This window comes from Pagrus major, chromosome 10 (assembly GCF_040436345.1).
Source record: "Pagrus major chromosome 10, Pma_NU_1.0".
Classification (NCBI taxonomy): Eukaryota; Metazoa; Chordata; class Actinopteri; order Spariformes; family Sparidae; genus Pagrus; species Pagrus major.
The window spans coordinates 8,917,050-8,933,328 of NC_133224.1; the positions used below are offsets into that span (position 1 = coordinate 8,917,050).

Below are 16,279 nucleotides of genomic sequence, written 5' to 3' on the forward strand. Positions count from 1 at the left end.
ATATGGAATCCAACACGTCAGCCATTCACGTAATCTCCATATCTCAGTGCAATAGCTGCCCATGTGACAGTAAGGAAGACGAGTCATTTTTAGACTGACTCAGGATATATTCTGGGCCCTTCTTGTTTTGTTCCTTATTTCATTATTAAGGAAAAGAGCTCAGAGTCACTAATGTTTACCATCCAGCTTCATCAAACTTCACTGACCTTTGTGCCCCAGACAGTGAAGTAACATGACCTGAAGTCTACTACTGCTACCTAGTGGTCTGTATGTTAAAAGCTGACTTCTTTTCATAACACCCCCTTTGCTTTGAGTTAAACTCAATTATAAGCAATTCAACAACAATTTCAAAGCAACAAACCAACACTGATAAACTGCTTACTTTAAGGAGAAAAAATGTTAATGTGGGCATCAGCGTTCTACCAAAACGCTACAGAATTACACATTTTAAAAATTATTTGAGGATGATCCTATCTCACTTGTCCTGTGTTTTATGACTTATGTTTGTCCACAATTTTTTCTGTTGTATCACCTGATGTGTGTCCTCCAGCAGGTCTGGCTCTGCACCCGACTCTACTCCAGAGCAGCTAGGCAGCGGTTCTGGTACCACCCAGCACTTGGCAAACATCTTTTGTTGTATATAACGCTCATTAATGCTTCAGTTCATCCTCCACGCAAATGACCACATTAATTTTTAAGTTGATTTATCATGTTAAATGTCGTAGTTGTAGTTGTATGAAATTGACCGAACGTGTCAAACTTAACTCTCACATGCTTTGCCTCAGATTAAACAGCCAGACATTCTCTAGCACATTGCCACAAAACCGGAAAACATTTCAACCGTCCCCACCTGATATTTTCCCCCTGCTCTCTGTTCCTACATCCCTAAATCTGAAAGTGTGTTTGTGTGGGAAATGTGAACACGTTGCTTGTTTGATATTACTTATTTCAGTTTTTGTTTCTGTTAATACCCCTTTCTATGCTTGCACTCATGAGACTTTTAAGGCTTTAGTATGAAATCAAAGCATTTTCTAAAGGCTTACTGAATGTGATCAGCCTGAGAAAGACGAGAATATATTTTTAAAATGTGTAATTTTGTTTGTAGGTCAAAGGGTTGTTCATTCAAAAATATGTGATTTTGTATATTTTTCTGACTATTGGATAATAAACCACGTTTCCATTTTCAAGAATTGTCCTCATTGTTCAGTGTTATTTTGGGATTGACCACCAGAGGGTGCTACAGCTCCTCCTGGGCCACTGCAAGATTGACTCAATCCTACAGGTATCAACATTTTTTTACACCTCCATACATATGAGTAAAATTGACCAATTTAACATAAGTATATGTAAAATATTATTTTATATTTTGAATGTTATGTTGCATTTGGACACATGTTGCTATTTTTTACTAATTTCCCAATTTGCACTAAGTCACTACTCAAGTTTAACGCTTCAATTCATTCAGTTTCTCCTGTGTAGCTTGCTCTGGTACATACACAATGACAGTAAAGGTATTTGTATGTAAAAGGGAAACTTTATTAAGTGTTACAGTTATTAATGATGAGCTGTTATTGAGCAGAGATCAACTGTAAAGGAGCAATCAATGTTGCAATGCAATAGTAAGAAAAGTACATTATACAACAATCAATCAGACATTGTGAGAACATACGGAAGAGATTTCAAATGCTGACAATGTGCATGAACAAATACCATTATAAGCTTAAATGTTTGGCTTAAGGTGCAGAGAGAATCTTACATTTAAATCCAACACAAATAGCACAGTAAAGTGTGACAGAAGAAGGCTGTAAGCGACATCATGAGTAGTGAATCTTAGTTTCTGTGCCACACAGGTATGGAGGTTTGTCTGGGAGCCACACCATCACTGCAGGGGATGAAGTAAGAGCTCGTCTTCAGGCACTCTTCAGTGAGCTTCAGGCACACGAAGCAGAACTCAACCTGACAGCGAGGGCAGATGATGTTCTTACAGCCCGTTTTGTCGTGCTCCACCCTCTGACCACAGGTGGGACAGGCTCGGATGGAGGGGCAGCCATCGACCCCCTGCACCTCAGGGAGGACGGTGTTCCTGCAGTTCTTGAGAAGCTCGAGGTCGTGATTGATGCAGCCGTCGTTGTCGCAGCGGTCGGAGCGTGGAGCTGGACCTTTCCACAGCTTCAGACACTGCCAGCAGAACTGATAACATTTCTTTTTGTCTGCTGTGCAGACTGTGCACTGCACGTTGAGGTTGGTCAGGTCCTCTCTCTCCACATAGGTTTTGCACCCAGGGCACTGTTGGAAAGGATGTGAGAAAGATTAAGGAAAAACTTCAACTTTTGAGCATTGATCTGATGTGCCAGATGGTTTGTTACACAGCTGAAGGCTTTTCTTGATGGAAAACATGTTTTTGCTCTCTCTAGGCAATAGACGGATGGTTCCTCCAATCACCTGCCCAGTATTTCTTTCAGAGTGCCCGCCCTTTTCTAAAGTTTCCAAGGAAGACTTCCCAGATGGTACCGTGTAACAAACCATCTGGCACAACAGGTCAGAAACAAACCATCTCTAATGATTGCTGAACTCGTAATCAAACCAGTCTGTAACTTTTTGAAGATAGAGACAACACAGAGACACTCACTGTTTTGAATTCACAGTATTCTATGGCAGCCATACGGGCGATGTTCTCCTCAAAGTACTGCATCTCTTCAGCTGTCAGCACGGCCAGCCTGCGCACCTCTTGATAAGGCCACACTGCATTACACTTTTGGACGGTGCCGTCCTCTAAAGCAGGGCACTTGAATTTGTACTGGCCCTGAAATTAACAGGAAAGATTGTATTAGATTGAGAATCAAAGATACGGTGAACCTTGCTGTGCTTCGTCTGACAATAGGCAGTTGAGAATCCAATAACTAACACCTGCAATACCTCACACATAACTTTAAGGCTTAGAGTTCGCATGATTAAGGGAGAGATTGCTTTGAAAGACAGCTAACCACGAGCTGCCTGCTTCACCTCAGTTATTTCTTGTCCCTGATCTTGACCCCTCGGCTGTGTTTGTGGCGTTGATGGGTTTTGGAGAATTTTAAATGCAGTTATTGTACACATTCTATGGCTTTCTCTGCGAACTGGAATAACAGACGGGAGCGGAGAGACAGACGTTGTTGTTATGGACTAAAGAGCGACCCTGTAATCGACAGACAGCAAGCTCTGCTGTTCAGCTCGGCTGAACTGGGGTGAAACGTACTTCATGAATGTACTGAGAAGATGGGAAAAATAAAAGACACTGCAGGATAACAAAGAGCCAGAGTCTCTGGTGAGTGATGACTTTGGTCCGAGGCTAACGTTAAATTGAACACAAAGACAGACACACGCTCGCTGTCCTCTAGTGGATCTGTGGGTCTAATACATGCTTTGCTGTGCATTTTTATCCTAAAATACAAATTATAGATGCTTTGAGAAAGGTTGAAAACAGAATAATAAAAATCAGCGTGACTGTTGCGATGTAGGTTAGGTCCTGATTCCACCTCGCAGAGAATGAAGCAAAACATAACTTTTACATGAAAGTGAGGTCAGAGGAAGGGAATCAGTGTGCCACTGTTAATCTGAAGGTTATAAGTGCATCAAGATTTGAAATAATCATTTAGCAAATAAGCTCCATTTTTATTGGTGGTATTGTGTGTCATAAACAGCAGGAAGGTAAATAAGGTTGTTAGTAAACAAGTTTTAAAGTAATTCACTTTTACAAGAATGAGTGGAGACACACCTTTGAGCCCTGTAAAAAAAAAAAAAAAAAAAAAATCAAATGGTGGAAAGTACCTGATCCAGCAGGCTGCGACACCACCCAGTGAGTGACTCTGGTGTAACGGCATGCCCGCAGGACATCTCTGCTCGGAGACACTTGTCTCCCTCCTCTGGGGCTGAGGAGCACAACAACAAGAGCAGACATTGAACTCATCACCACAGTGACAATGCAATACCTCACATCTAACACTGAGGAAAAGTGGAAGGAAAATGGTGTTTCACATCTCCACCTGTCTCTACATACCAACAAAGTGTCATGCATTACAGTAATAAAGCCATTACAGGAGGTAATTACATAGAGGGAAAGCTCACAAAGATCGTCAATACAATCGCTTTTCAATCAGTTTTTGGTGCTTACGTAGTGGATCCAGATCATCCGGCCTGTTGACAAACTTCAGGGTCGTGTCCTTCGGGTCGTATCTTTTCTCGTCCTGACCCTGGTCACTCATCTTGTCCCAGCTCCTCTGTCCTCCGTCGACACACTTCTTCTATGTGAACACTGCAAATGAGCAAAGGATAAATACCGTGTCGCCTTCACAGACTCCAGCAGTAGTTTTAAGTTTCACTTTCCCTTTTGGCAATTCTGAGAAGTCACGTGAATGCAGTGAATGCAATTTTTCCATGCTTGTTTTTATTTTTATTTTACTTTTAAAGGTGCACTATGTAGTTTTGGGGAAGCAACTTTAATCAGAAGAGAAAGATCTTCATTGACTGATTTGTTCATGCCTTAACTAAATAAACTAACTCTCTTTGTTTTCATGACTGAATCAACAAACTGACCTTAAAGGACAACACAGTTTCATGCTGTTTTATTTTGTTTATATGTGGCGGACCCTGCCACCTTTCTAGCTTCAAACAGTGTTCTGGGACCTTTTCTTCCTCTGAGAACAGCTTGTTTTTTTCAGTTATGGAGAAAATAAATATTCCTGAGTTTGTATTATTACCTCATTGATATTGTAAATATTAAATTTCAGAGTTTGAGTTTCTTCTCCAGAACTACATACTGCCCCTTTAAGAGACTTGAAAGCATACTTGTCTTTGACGGTGCTTAATTTGCTTTCTTACTCTGCTTATCATACTTGTGTAATTTGATTAAGTATTTTGTCATCATTTGATCCTGAAGAACGTTTTCAGTAAAAGAAGAACATGCACTATACTGAACTAAACTATATGCCTGGAGTCAAGAGCAAAAGTGGCCAGTTTTAAGAAAAATGTACAGTATTAACTTCCCCCAACAGTTCAGTATCATGGCTTGTTCAACCAAGGAGCAACCCGTTACCTGAGCAGTGTGCTGCAGGTGCTGTTCATGACCGAAGACTTCAGAGCAGCTGTGGAAAGGTTTGTTTTAAACACCTGTCATATAATGCACTTAAATTTGACTGTGTGCCTTTGAATCTCTCATGACCAGGTGTCTTTATTTAGGCACTACTGTGAAAATCCTGCCACTGAGTGCATTGATCGTCATCTCAAAGCCTTGTTTGATGATTTAAAAGAACGGACAGCATACACCTATAACATCACAAGGAAGCTGGGCACATTGAGAAGATTTTAAGTTTGACGAGTATGGAATAATGTTAATACACATAGATTTGACAGTCTGGTATTATTAAACTGTTTCACATCAGCATCTTATAAGACCATCAAAATGTGTAGCAGCTGGTAAACAAACACTGCCCTGGTAAGATGCCAAACCCTGTTGAAAATTACCGGTGCTTTCCAGCTGCCATTTCCGCACATTGTGTAGCTGAATAAGGAAATGCATTCACATATTGGTTGTTTTAGGCGAGTATATGAAATAGAGCGCAGAATTTGTTATGCAGACTACTTGACAAAGTCCTCAGTGTCCAAAATGTGTAAGCAGAAAAGCTCTTTTTAAAGACAGGATTAAGGAAATGATGTTTAAAAGTCATGCACCTGTAACTTATTTTACAGACAAAAGTGAAAGTATCTGTGTGACGTCAGATTCCGTTTATAAACCCCAGGCCTGACCCTCAAGTGACAGAACCACAGCTACAGAACCAAAAGGAGCACAGCAACAGAAGAAGAAACAGCACAGAAATGGGTAAGTAGAGGCTTTTTTTAAGGCAGGATTCAGGACCTGCATGTAATACACATCAAAACAACACCAACGAATAACTCCCTCTTTACAATTTAAAGCTGTTTTGATACTAAATACACACAAGAGATGAAGGAATAATAATAATAATAATAATTGTTATTATTTTGCAGACGAAAGTGAAAGTATCCTCAGGCCCACTCTGACGTCACATGGCGGTCATAAGCCTGAACAACACCCTCGGTCGATATTACCTCCCCGCGACAGAGCCAAGAGGAGCACAGCAACTCGCGCACCGACCAAAACAAGCACAGGAATGGGCAAAATCTACCAGGTCATAGTTCACGGACTGAGGGGGGAGAAGATGATGATCGACCTGTGCAACACAGAGGAGCAGATGAAGAGCATGACGGTCCAGCAGCTGAAGGAAAAGATCGCGCAAAAGCTTCCAGACACCGCAGGTGAGTGATCAAGAGCTGCGATTTAACGTCCTGACATACTTTTAATACACCCAGCGAGATGCTAGGACGTGTTTAGTCGACTTTGAATTTTGTTTCGATTTCTTATATAACGAGCGTGACCTTGTAGCCTGTTTGAACTTTATGCCAACAGGCACATACATGATATAGTTTGCAGTCATAGAAGAAGAAAACCTGCTCAGATTGTTCACTTAAGTTAGAAAACATCACTACAAGTGAAAGTCCTGCGTTAAACATATCAATGAAGTAAAGAGTTGACAGCAAAAACTACTTTTTATTAGTTTATTGTTGCTTTTATATGAGCAGATTTTAATGTTTAGTGTTTAATGTAGTTGGTTGACATGGAGGTACATCACACTGCTTTATATAGCCTATTGTTTTCAACAAAACTGCATTGTAAACTAGTATGAATTATAATGTAGCACAGACAGTAGCCTATCTAGAAGTTGTACTTTAAAAGGTCCAGTGTGCAGGATTTAAGGAGACTGAGGAGGATCTATTGGCAGAAATTGAATATAATACTCATAATCATGTTTTCATTTGTGTATAATCACTTGAAAATATAAAAACCATGCTTTTGTTCACTTAAAATGAGCCGTCAACAGAGCGACTACATCCTCTTTCACCATGGATGCATTAGGGATAAACTGGATGCAGTCCAGGTTAAAAATGTCCTCTTAGGCAGGTCTTGCCACTCGGCAGCCATCTTGGTATCGCCCCCGTAGGCTGTGATTTCAGGCTAACAAGACAGGGTATAAAATTATCCATATGTGCGCGCAGCTTCCACATTGTGGGGCCATACAATCAGTTTTAGTTATCAGAACAAATGAATCCATTTCTGGAAGAAAAAAAAAGTGAATGTCAATGGCTTTCACATTTTTAGCGGCCTAGTTGTCATTGAAATATCATTTTTCAACCAAGTTAGTCTTTCAACCTTCAGTCACCAAATCAATGCTTAGTGATGAATAAGACGTTCAGACTTGTAATTTCTACCACTGCTTTTTTACAACCAGCGGAAAAGAAACAGATTCCCAGTCCTAGTGTTACGTTACAAGCCCAAGAACGTATATTTGATCTTGACTTTAAAAGAAAAGTTACATTTAATGTGATATAAATCTGTGTGTTTGAGTGATTCTGTTAATTTCAGCCCTTTTATGTGTGTGTGTATACAGGACAGGACGCTCTGAGGTTGATCTTCACTGACAAGGCGCTGGACGATGACTCCGATCTGCTGTCTGGATATGGAATCCAGCACATGTCCGTCATCCAATTGGTGATAAAGGTTCCTGGAGGACTGACGGCTTGACAGAAACCCTCTCCTCCCGCCTCTCCTGCCACTCCTGTCACTCCTGCCACTGCTGCTGTTCTTAAATAATAGCTCAGAAAAATGTCTTATGTTGTTTACAATTTATTGTAATAATCCTTCAATGTTCCCATGTTGTCTCTAAAGATGTCCATTAATGTAAAAATAAAGCCAAGTTCCCTCTAGTGCCTCATGCTTGATTAAGTGTGCAGATTTTAAGTTGACAACACTAAAGCTTTTGTCACATCAGCAGGTGATGCTGAACACAGGCAAGAAGTCTCATTAATGTTTTCTGACAAATAATGAATGTTTATAACAAATTCAAACTCTGAAAGTTTGATATTAATAATATCAATGAGGTAATAATACAAACTCAGAAATATTTATTTTTTCCATAACTGAATAAACAAGCTGTTCTCAGAGGAAAATAAGGTCCCAGAACACTGTTTGAAGCTAGAAAGGTGGCAGGGTCCGCCATATATAAACAAAGTAATATAGTATGAAACTGTGTTGTCTTTAAGGTCAGGTTGTTGATTCAGTTTATTCAGTCACAAAATCAAAGAGAGATTGTTTATTTAGTTTGTTTAGACAAAAAACAGTCAATAAAGATCTTTCTCTTCTGATAAAAATGTCTTCACCAAAACTACACAGTGCACCTTTAAGTTCTCTGCATTCACGTGACTTCTCAGAAATGCCAAAGAGGAAACTGAAAGTTAAAACTGCTGCTGGAGTCCGTGATTTATTTAACAACTAAATCAGTAAAAAAAAGAATTAAAAAAAAGAAAAAAAATCTATTGGTGCAATAATATTCAAGTTTCTTGTTAGTTGTGTGTGTGTGTGTGTGTGTGTGTGTGTGTGTGTGTGTGTGTGTGTGTCGGTCACCCCACTATTTCCGATAGACCCTAAACGCATCATTCCGGCAGGCGCAGAGACCAGTGAAAGAGAAAGTGTACAGCGGGTTGCATTTTACAGGAGGCAGATCAATTTCTTGTAAATCGACAATAAGAACAGAAGAACTTGATTTCCAACAATCTGCTCGGATGTCTCTAAAACATTGATTTCACAACTGAAGGTAACGAGGCTCGTCACTTTCTGCATTTTGTCTTCGTTTCCGAAAACGTTTGCGATTAATTTATTGTCAACAATTGATCGTAAATTTAAATTCCTTTGCAGCTGAGAGAGGTGTAGAAATGAACTGATAAGATCGTCTACAAGGAAACAAAATGGATTACTTAAAGCAGACTGTCTCCAATTTTTTCTCCTCTCCAGGTAAATTGTGTTAAGCTGGTGTTACACCAAATTCTGTGACCCATTATTTATCGTATGTGATTTTCTAAAGGTAAGCAGTTCTATAGTTGCTGCACCTGATTAAGACTGCAGTCAGCCCCGGCTTCTGATTGGTTGAGAGGTATAACATGCTTGTTAGTTAAAGGTGCACTATGTAGTTTTGGGGAAGAAACTTTAATCAGAAGAGACTTTAATCTTCATTGACTGATTTTTTATGCCTAACCAAACTAAATAAACAAACTCTTTGTTTTCATGACTGAATAAACAAACTGACCTTAAAGGACAACACAGTTTCATACTATTTTACTTTGTTTATATTTGGCAGACCCCGCAACCTGTCTAGCTTCAAACAGTGTTCTGGACCTTATTTTCCTCTGAGAACAGCTTGTTTATTCAGTTATGGAGAAAATAAATATTCCTGAGTTTGTATTATTACCTCATTGATATTGTAAATATTAAAATTCAGAGTTTGAGTTTCTTCTCCAGAACTACATACTGCCCCTTTAAGAGACTTGAATGCATACTTGTTTTTGACGGTGCTTAATTTGCTTTCTTACTCTGCTTATCATACTTGTGTAATTTGATTAAGTATTTTGTCATCATTTGATCCTGACGAAGAAAAGTTTCAGTTTAAAGAAGAACATGAACTATACTATACTGAACTAAACTATATGCCTGGAGTCCACAGCATTAGTGGGCATTTTTAAGAAAAAGATGGAGCCACACTAACCTACAGTATTTACATCCTCCCCCAACAGTTCAGTATCATGGCTTGTGTAACCAAGGAGCGACCTGTTACCTGAACAGTGTGCTGCAGGTGCTGTTCATGACCGAAGACTTCAGAGCAGCTGTGGAAAGGTTTGTTTTAAAGACCAACTTCCTGTCATATAAATGCATTTAAATTTTACTGCGTGCCTTTGAATCTCTCATGACCAGGTGTCTTTATTTAGGCACGACAGTGACAATCCTGCCACTGAGTGCATTGATCGTCAACTCAAAGCCTTGTTTGATGATTTAAAAGAACGGACAGCATACACCTATAACATCACAAGGAAGCTGGGCATTGACAGAGGTACAGTATGTGTAAACACACAGAACAACTCCTTTCTCCTCCAACGCCTTTGAAAAGACTAACTGTGGACCAAACCTGCTTTAAAACACCTTACATTAAGGTTACTTGGAGTAATATCTTAAAATAATATCGGGATCTTTATCCTGTGCATTAGCCCTACAAATAGAGATAAGTAAATCAACAGACAATGATATAATTTTACCACTTGTTTTGTTAAAGCAACACACATTTATTTCTGCTGTTCCCTCTCCTCAGTGTGTGAACAGCGTGATGCTGCCGAGTACTATGAGAAGATTTTAAGTCTAACGAGTCCTGATGCTTCACAGGTAAAGACAAAGTCAATGTCAAAGAAAATCTGTAAATTAAAGGAAAAATTCTAGTTAACGAAAGTCTGTATTTTGTGCTTTCAGATCTTCCACGGATGGTTGACAGACAAGACCATATGTTCTGCATGTGGTAGAGAGACGGACGCTGATGGGGCATTTTGGCATCTTCCTCTTGCGTTGGTGGATTCATACAGTGAACACTACAGTGTGGTAAGGATCTGACAACCTGCGAACTTTGTAGCATTTTTTCTGTTCCAACGAGATATCAAGTAAACTAAATATGCCATTTGCACATCAGAATTTTAGGATTAAAGGATGTCATTAGGATGATGGTATTAAGTACAAGGTCTGAAGTGATCAAAAAATATATAAACTAACTGAAAGTTGTTGTGAAAAGATAAATCTAAAGTTTGGATTAAATAACTCAATAGATGCTTTCTCATTGGATTGAACAATATGGCAGGCAAAAAATCATCACTATCATTTTGACAGATATTATGATTTGCAAAACGATTCACAACTAGTGGGAATGATCATATTCGCATCACAAATTTCATTTTCACTGACAAAACATTTTAAATTCTGAAAATGTGTTTGCGTCTGTACCAAACAGGTATCTTCTCTCACATCTTACATTGATAAAGCTGATTTACTTGCACGATTCTTCTGATTCTTGTATTCACATAGTTTTTAATTATTTTTATTAATCCTATATATTGCTTCATTGTTGGTTGTCTGCCGTTTTTTTTAGGTGGATGGCATTAAGGAGCATTTTAGAGCCTCAGATTTCAGCGGGGAAAACCAGATGTACTGTGAGCAGTGTGACGCCAAATCTGATGCTACAATTGTGAGTAAAGAGAAAACCTGAACTGATCTGTCTACATTAACTCCAATATTTTATTACAGCTTTAATTGTATTATAAGTGCATGATAACTACATGATAATACATGTTGAAGATTTGTGCTATTCATGCAGAAATGTGTAATGAAGCATCACCCAGAGGTTTTGATGCTGCTGTTGAAGAGGTTTGACTTTGACTACCGTTACATGACATATGTCAAGATCAACCAGACTGTGGATGTTCCCTGCACCCTACAGATACCAGAGGTATATAAAATATACACTTTCTTATCAAAAGACATTTCTTTTTTATTCATGGTCCTAATTTTATCACTGTGATCAGAATCAGACATATGAACTGTACGCGGTTGTGGACCACTTTGGAGATCTTAGAAGTGGACATTACACTGCAACTATCAGGGATGATGAGAACTGGTTTAACTTCAATGACACCAGGGTCACATTGGTAAGACTGAACACAACTCCAACGTTTCAGTACCTCTGTTATAGTTACGTATTACACTGATTTTACACTGAAACTGATTTTACCATGTTGTGTTTGTTTTTTCTTTTATCAACAGGCTGATTACCAGCCATTCCAGGAAGATAACTTTGAGAAGTAAGTTTTAATCGTTTTTTTTAACCCCACCATACATTTGTGATTATTTCTTAGTTTGTGTCCCGATGAGTACATCCACATATGGATGTAAACCCCTTTACTTCATTATAGCACATAATCATTCTGAAGGATAGGATAGATTACACGAAGCAGACTGTGTTTTTTGGGCCACATGATTGTTATTATACTCATTAATTTGTGTAGGTATATATTTTAGCTTAACTATTTGCAGAAAAAAATGTAAAAATGATTACATTCATATATATATATATATATATATATATATATATATAGAAGTTAAGTTTTTGATCTGAAATTCTTTTCAAATGTTTATATTTTTCCCTTCATATGCATGTGTGTTCACATGCATGAAAGACAGCACCTGTGTTAAACACAAGCCCGACATTTGGCTTTATTTGAAACTCTACGTTCTCTTTGCTTTTCTCTCACTAGATCCTGCAGTGCTTATCTCCTTTTTTACAGGAAAATGAATGGTAAGAAGGCAAACATTTACATTATTCTTACTGATGTGTTGAGTAAATTACCACCTCAATTAGGTTGTAACTGTGCATTAAGTGACTGTTTATGTTACCTCCTGCTCCAGCTACTCAAACCACCAGTGAGGTGTCTGCTCCTGGAGGCTACCTGCCTGCTACCAGCGATTATGACCAGTGTCAAGATGCTGGGAAGAAGAGAGAGAGAGAGGAGGGTCTAGACACAGATGAAGAAACAGAGAGAGCTAGGTCTAGAGGAGTTGAGCTACAGCCTAACCCTCACTATAATGAAAGTTATCAGCACACCATACCATGCATTCCTCAGACTGAAAAACACAGAGATCAGGTGGAAATACTAACAGGTGATAAGGAGGACATGGGAGGAAATGCAGAGGCTGAAAACCAGCCAGAAGAGAGAGGAACCTTATGTAGAGTAACTCAATGTGAAGAGAGTGTCGATGAGAATCAGGACAGTGGAAAAGAGAGCACACCAGATGTTAGCAATGATTTCAAACCAGAAATCAGTGGCAGGCTTGCAAAAGATGCTCATCTTAGCAAAGAAGATGAGATAAGTGATGAAGAGAGGGGAGTAATGGATGTAAAGATAGGAGAGGATAAACAGTCAGAGAAGGACGGAAAATCCTTGACGAAATATCCTGAAGACAATGCTAGAGAGAACATGGATGGAAATCTGGGGGGCACACAGGAAGATGGACATGACCTCAAACCTGTCAGTGAGGATGAACAGAGAGATGAGAGAGGAGTGGGAATAGATGACAAGGAAGGAAAAACTGAAGCTGATGTAAGAGGGATCACATCAGAGATAGGAAATATGAAACATGACTTATGCTCTCGTGAGATTCAAGACTATGGAAGAGGTGGTAACAGTAAACAGAACATGCCGAAATATGACCATCAACAAAGAGAGGAGAAGATGGATGTGCCGGAAGTCGAGGAACAAAAGAGTGGAGATGATAAACATGCACAGTCGACAGACACATCAGTGACAGAACCTTATCCTAGTGAAGGTGTCCAGGCTCAGGACAGTGACAGTGGAAGACGAGCTGATGTTAGTGGGAGGACACATGTGCATCCTGAGCAGAAAATCAGTATTACACCTACAATACAGAAAGATGCTGAGTTAGACAAGAAAGGAAGTACTAGAGTGGATGTAAGAGGGACGGGATCAGGGCCAACAAAGCTCTTGAAAATATATGACCTCTGCCAATCTAATGAGAATCAGGACGATAGAAGAGTTGACGACAATAAACAGAAAATGCCGAAAGATGACCAGAGGTGTAAAGAGGGAGGCAGTAGCAGGTATAACAGACATGAGCAAGAGAGAGGGGTGAAGAGGGATGTTAAGGGAGTCATGGAGCAAAAGAGGGGAGACAGTGAACATCCGCAGGTTGGTCAGGATGTAGAGGATCAGAACATTGTAGGATTAGATGATCAACAAAGGAGATCAGAGCAGAAAATCAGTCTTACATGTACAAGCCCGAAAGATGTGGGTGCAGAGAGACAAAGCAAACATATTCAAAACAGATCAGACTCCTCTCGTAGACGAGCAGGATCTGCAGGAAGCAGAAAACCAACAGAGAATCAGGAATCTACAGTGAAAGAAAGGCCTGGCTCAAAAAATATTGAAATTAAGATAATTGATGAAGAAATCCACACTGAAACTGTACCAAGATCCTCAGTATTCAGCAATTTGTCTAAGAGACTTCGCCATTTAAAACGACCAAGATCTGCAGGAAGCAGAAAACCAACAGAGAATCAGGGAGCTGGCCATGGTGAAAAGATGAGACAGAGTAATTCTCAGCCAAAAGCAACACTTGAATTTCCTGAATCTACAGTGAAAGAAAGGCCTGGCTCACAAAATATTGAAATTAAGATAATTGAGAAAGAAATCCGCAGTGAAACTGTAGCAGGATCCTCAGTAAAGGGCAATTTGTCCAAGAGATTTGACAATTTAACAGTGAGTGAGACAAACAGTACAATTCAGTCAAAGGCCTCAAAAAAGCGAAAACTCTTTGACACAGAGGATCAAGAAAAGAAAAAGAGTCGATGGTTTCGTCTGCCTGTCCGACGGAAGAAACGCAGAGAGAAGGAAAAAAAAAAGAAAACAACTACAGGGTGTTTCTCTTTTAAAAGGCAGGAAAATGCAGTTTCTGATTAAGACAAAATACACACTTGTTCAGAACGACACAAATGCTTATTTTGACTACAATTCACTGTGGTGATGATGAGATTGTGATTTCTACTTACAATATCAGTTAGTCATAAGACAGTGTGGCTAGTACTGTAATACTGTGTAGTGTCCCTTTGATCACCTCTACTGGTTTTTGCTGCGGTAAAATGCATCACTTCCTGTTTTCCACGGGATCAGTTCTGTGTAGACAGCGGCCAATGATACAGGATTAATGAGAGAGAAGGCTGTTTGAAATTAAAGTGCTGATTTCTTGCACCAGTCTGTAATAAACTTTAATATAATGTCAAGGTAAGAAAAGCAGTTCATTTGAAATTACATCCACAGACTGAATGATCATATTATTTTTGAATTTTCTCACTTTCTTCATATTTAAGGTTTACACTGATGAAAAGATGTTCTGATCTATTACATTGTGAAAATATTGTTAGATTGTTCAGAGAAATATAAATAGATGACACTGAATGGAACATGTAATGTTATTTCAGACAAGAGATTGTGAGGAAATGTATTTGTATAGATATTTTATTTTTACTTTTATTGTAATGTTATGGGTTTTTTTTACTGCTTCATTAGGATTTCTGGACACTCCATATGTTAATTCCTGTAGGATTGCTGCAGTGCTGACTGACAACTGTTTTAGAAGATTTTATGTTAATCACTTTGAACCAAACTATTGTGTTGTCATGTACCTTTGTGTCATTCCTACGATCAAATAAACTCAGTGTTTTGCAGAACGTCAAACTGTGCTTTACGATGGCAGGAGAGATTACCTCACAAGTCGGCTTTGTTTACATTGCCCAAAATATTTACAGGCAAAAAAAATATCTATTAACTTCAGGAGGTACAACAGGAGAGGGATTACTTTCAGATATTGTGTACAGAAATGTAATTAGTAGCATTGGACTATATATTAATGTGTCATTTTATGGATAATTGAATATTACATCTTTTTCATAATCACAAAGAAAATGTTCCATTTTGTGATCAGACTCTTGTATTGACAGTCATCCTCCCTCTCATTGTCATTTTCACATGATCAGTCTGATGTTTTTTACCCTTGTTCAACTGGTTAAACCTCACCTACGATCTGAGGACACTTTGTACCAGGAAATATTTGAGATATAAATACATCTGGCTCTAACTCAGACACATTTGGGTCAGACAGAGAATATCTGAGAGGATGAAGCCTCCACCCTGCAGTAAACAAAGCAGCCACTGAAACCAATCTCATAGTGTGTGTTGTGTAACTGTAAAATCGAGCTGAGCTTTAATTTTCACTTTCAGTTTCTCACACATTTACAGGAATTCACATTAATTGTAGCCTATTTTAAGGGTGCTGAAGCTATAAACTGATAGTCATCTGTTCTGCAAAAAAAGTTCCCAACCTTGTTTTTCTTTCTCTTACAAACTATTAGGGTGTCAAGATTTTGATGGAAACAAATACAGCCTTTGAAACATTGTTTTTGTAAGATAATCAGGCCACGATGGTTTGACAGATAAACAAATACATGAAAATATAAATGTGTTTCTCGATAGATATGCTTTATTTGTATTCCGTTTTCTATATTTTAGCATACATATGTTGTATTTAGCAAAAAATCTTTTCTTGAGCTTAATCAATGTGAGAATTTGATAGTCATAGTCATTTCTAAATAGTATAAAGTATTAGTTATTCTTAGTTACTAACAAGTACCTCAAACAATACTCGAGTAAATGTACTTATTTCAACACAGGTAATGAGTACTTATGTGTCTTGATGTCATGTTTTATTTGAACAGAAGACACTACACTGTTTATC

General features: G+C 38.7%; 3 protein-coding genes across 3 annotated transcripts; 2 read left to right on the top strand and 1 right to left on the bottom strand.

Annotated features, from left to right (window-relative positions):
• Window positions 1–1,514: 1,514 nt before the first annotated feature.
• LOC141003640 (probable E3 ubiquitin-protein ligase RNF144A-A) lies at window positions 1,515–4,343 on the bottom strand. The gene is made up of 4 exons (XM_073475047.1): window positions 4,151–4,343; window positions 3,808–3,908; window positions 2,630–2,803; window positions 1,515–2,286 (listed from the first exon to the last, which is right to left on the bottom strand). The coding sequence occupies exons 1-4, from the start codon at window positions 4,239–4,241 to the stop codon at window positions 1,831–1,833; spliced, it is 822 nt and encodes a 273-aa protein (XP_073331148.1). The 5' UTR covers window positions 4,242–4,343; the 3' UTR covers window positions 1,515–1,830.
• Window positions 4,344–5,793: 1,450 nt separating this feature from the next.
• On the top strand, window positions 5,794–7,818 carry LOC141003743 (uncharacterized). Its single transcript, XM_073475186.1, has 3 exons — window positions 5,794–5,854; window positions 6,022–6,309; window positions 7,500–7,818. Exons 1-3 carry the CDS (start codon window positions 5,851–5,853, stop codon window positions 7,631–7,633), a joined length of 426 nt encoding a protein of 141 aa, XP_073331287.1. The 5' UTR covers window positions 5,794–5,850; the 3' UTR covers window positions 7,634–7,818.
• A 734-nt stretch (window positions 7,819–8,552) lies between these two features.
• LOC141003654 (uncharacterized) lies at window positions 8,553–14,521 on the top strand. Its single transcript, XM_073475069.1, has 12 exons — window positions 8,553–8,702; window positions 8,804–8,899; window positions 9,676–9,775; window positions 9,868–9,989; window positions 10,245–10,315; window positions 10,400–10,525; window positions 11,067–11,162; window positions 11,292–11,423; window positions 11,500–11,622; window positions 11,738–11,775; window positions 12,229–12,269; window positions 12,380–14,521. The coding sequence occupies exons 2-12, from the start codon at window positions 8,854–8,856 to the stop codon at window positions 14,446–14,448; spliced, it is 2,964 nt and encodes a 987-aa protein (XP_073331170.1). The 5' UTR covers window positions 8,553–8,702; window positions 8,804–8,853; the 3' UTR covers window positions 14,449–14,521.
• Window positions 14,522–16,279: the final 1,758 nt, after the last annotated feature.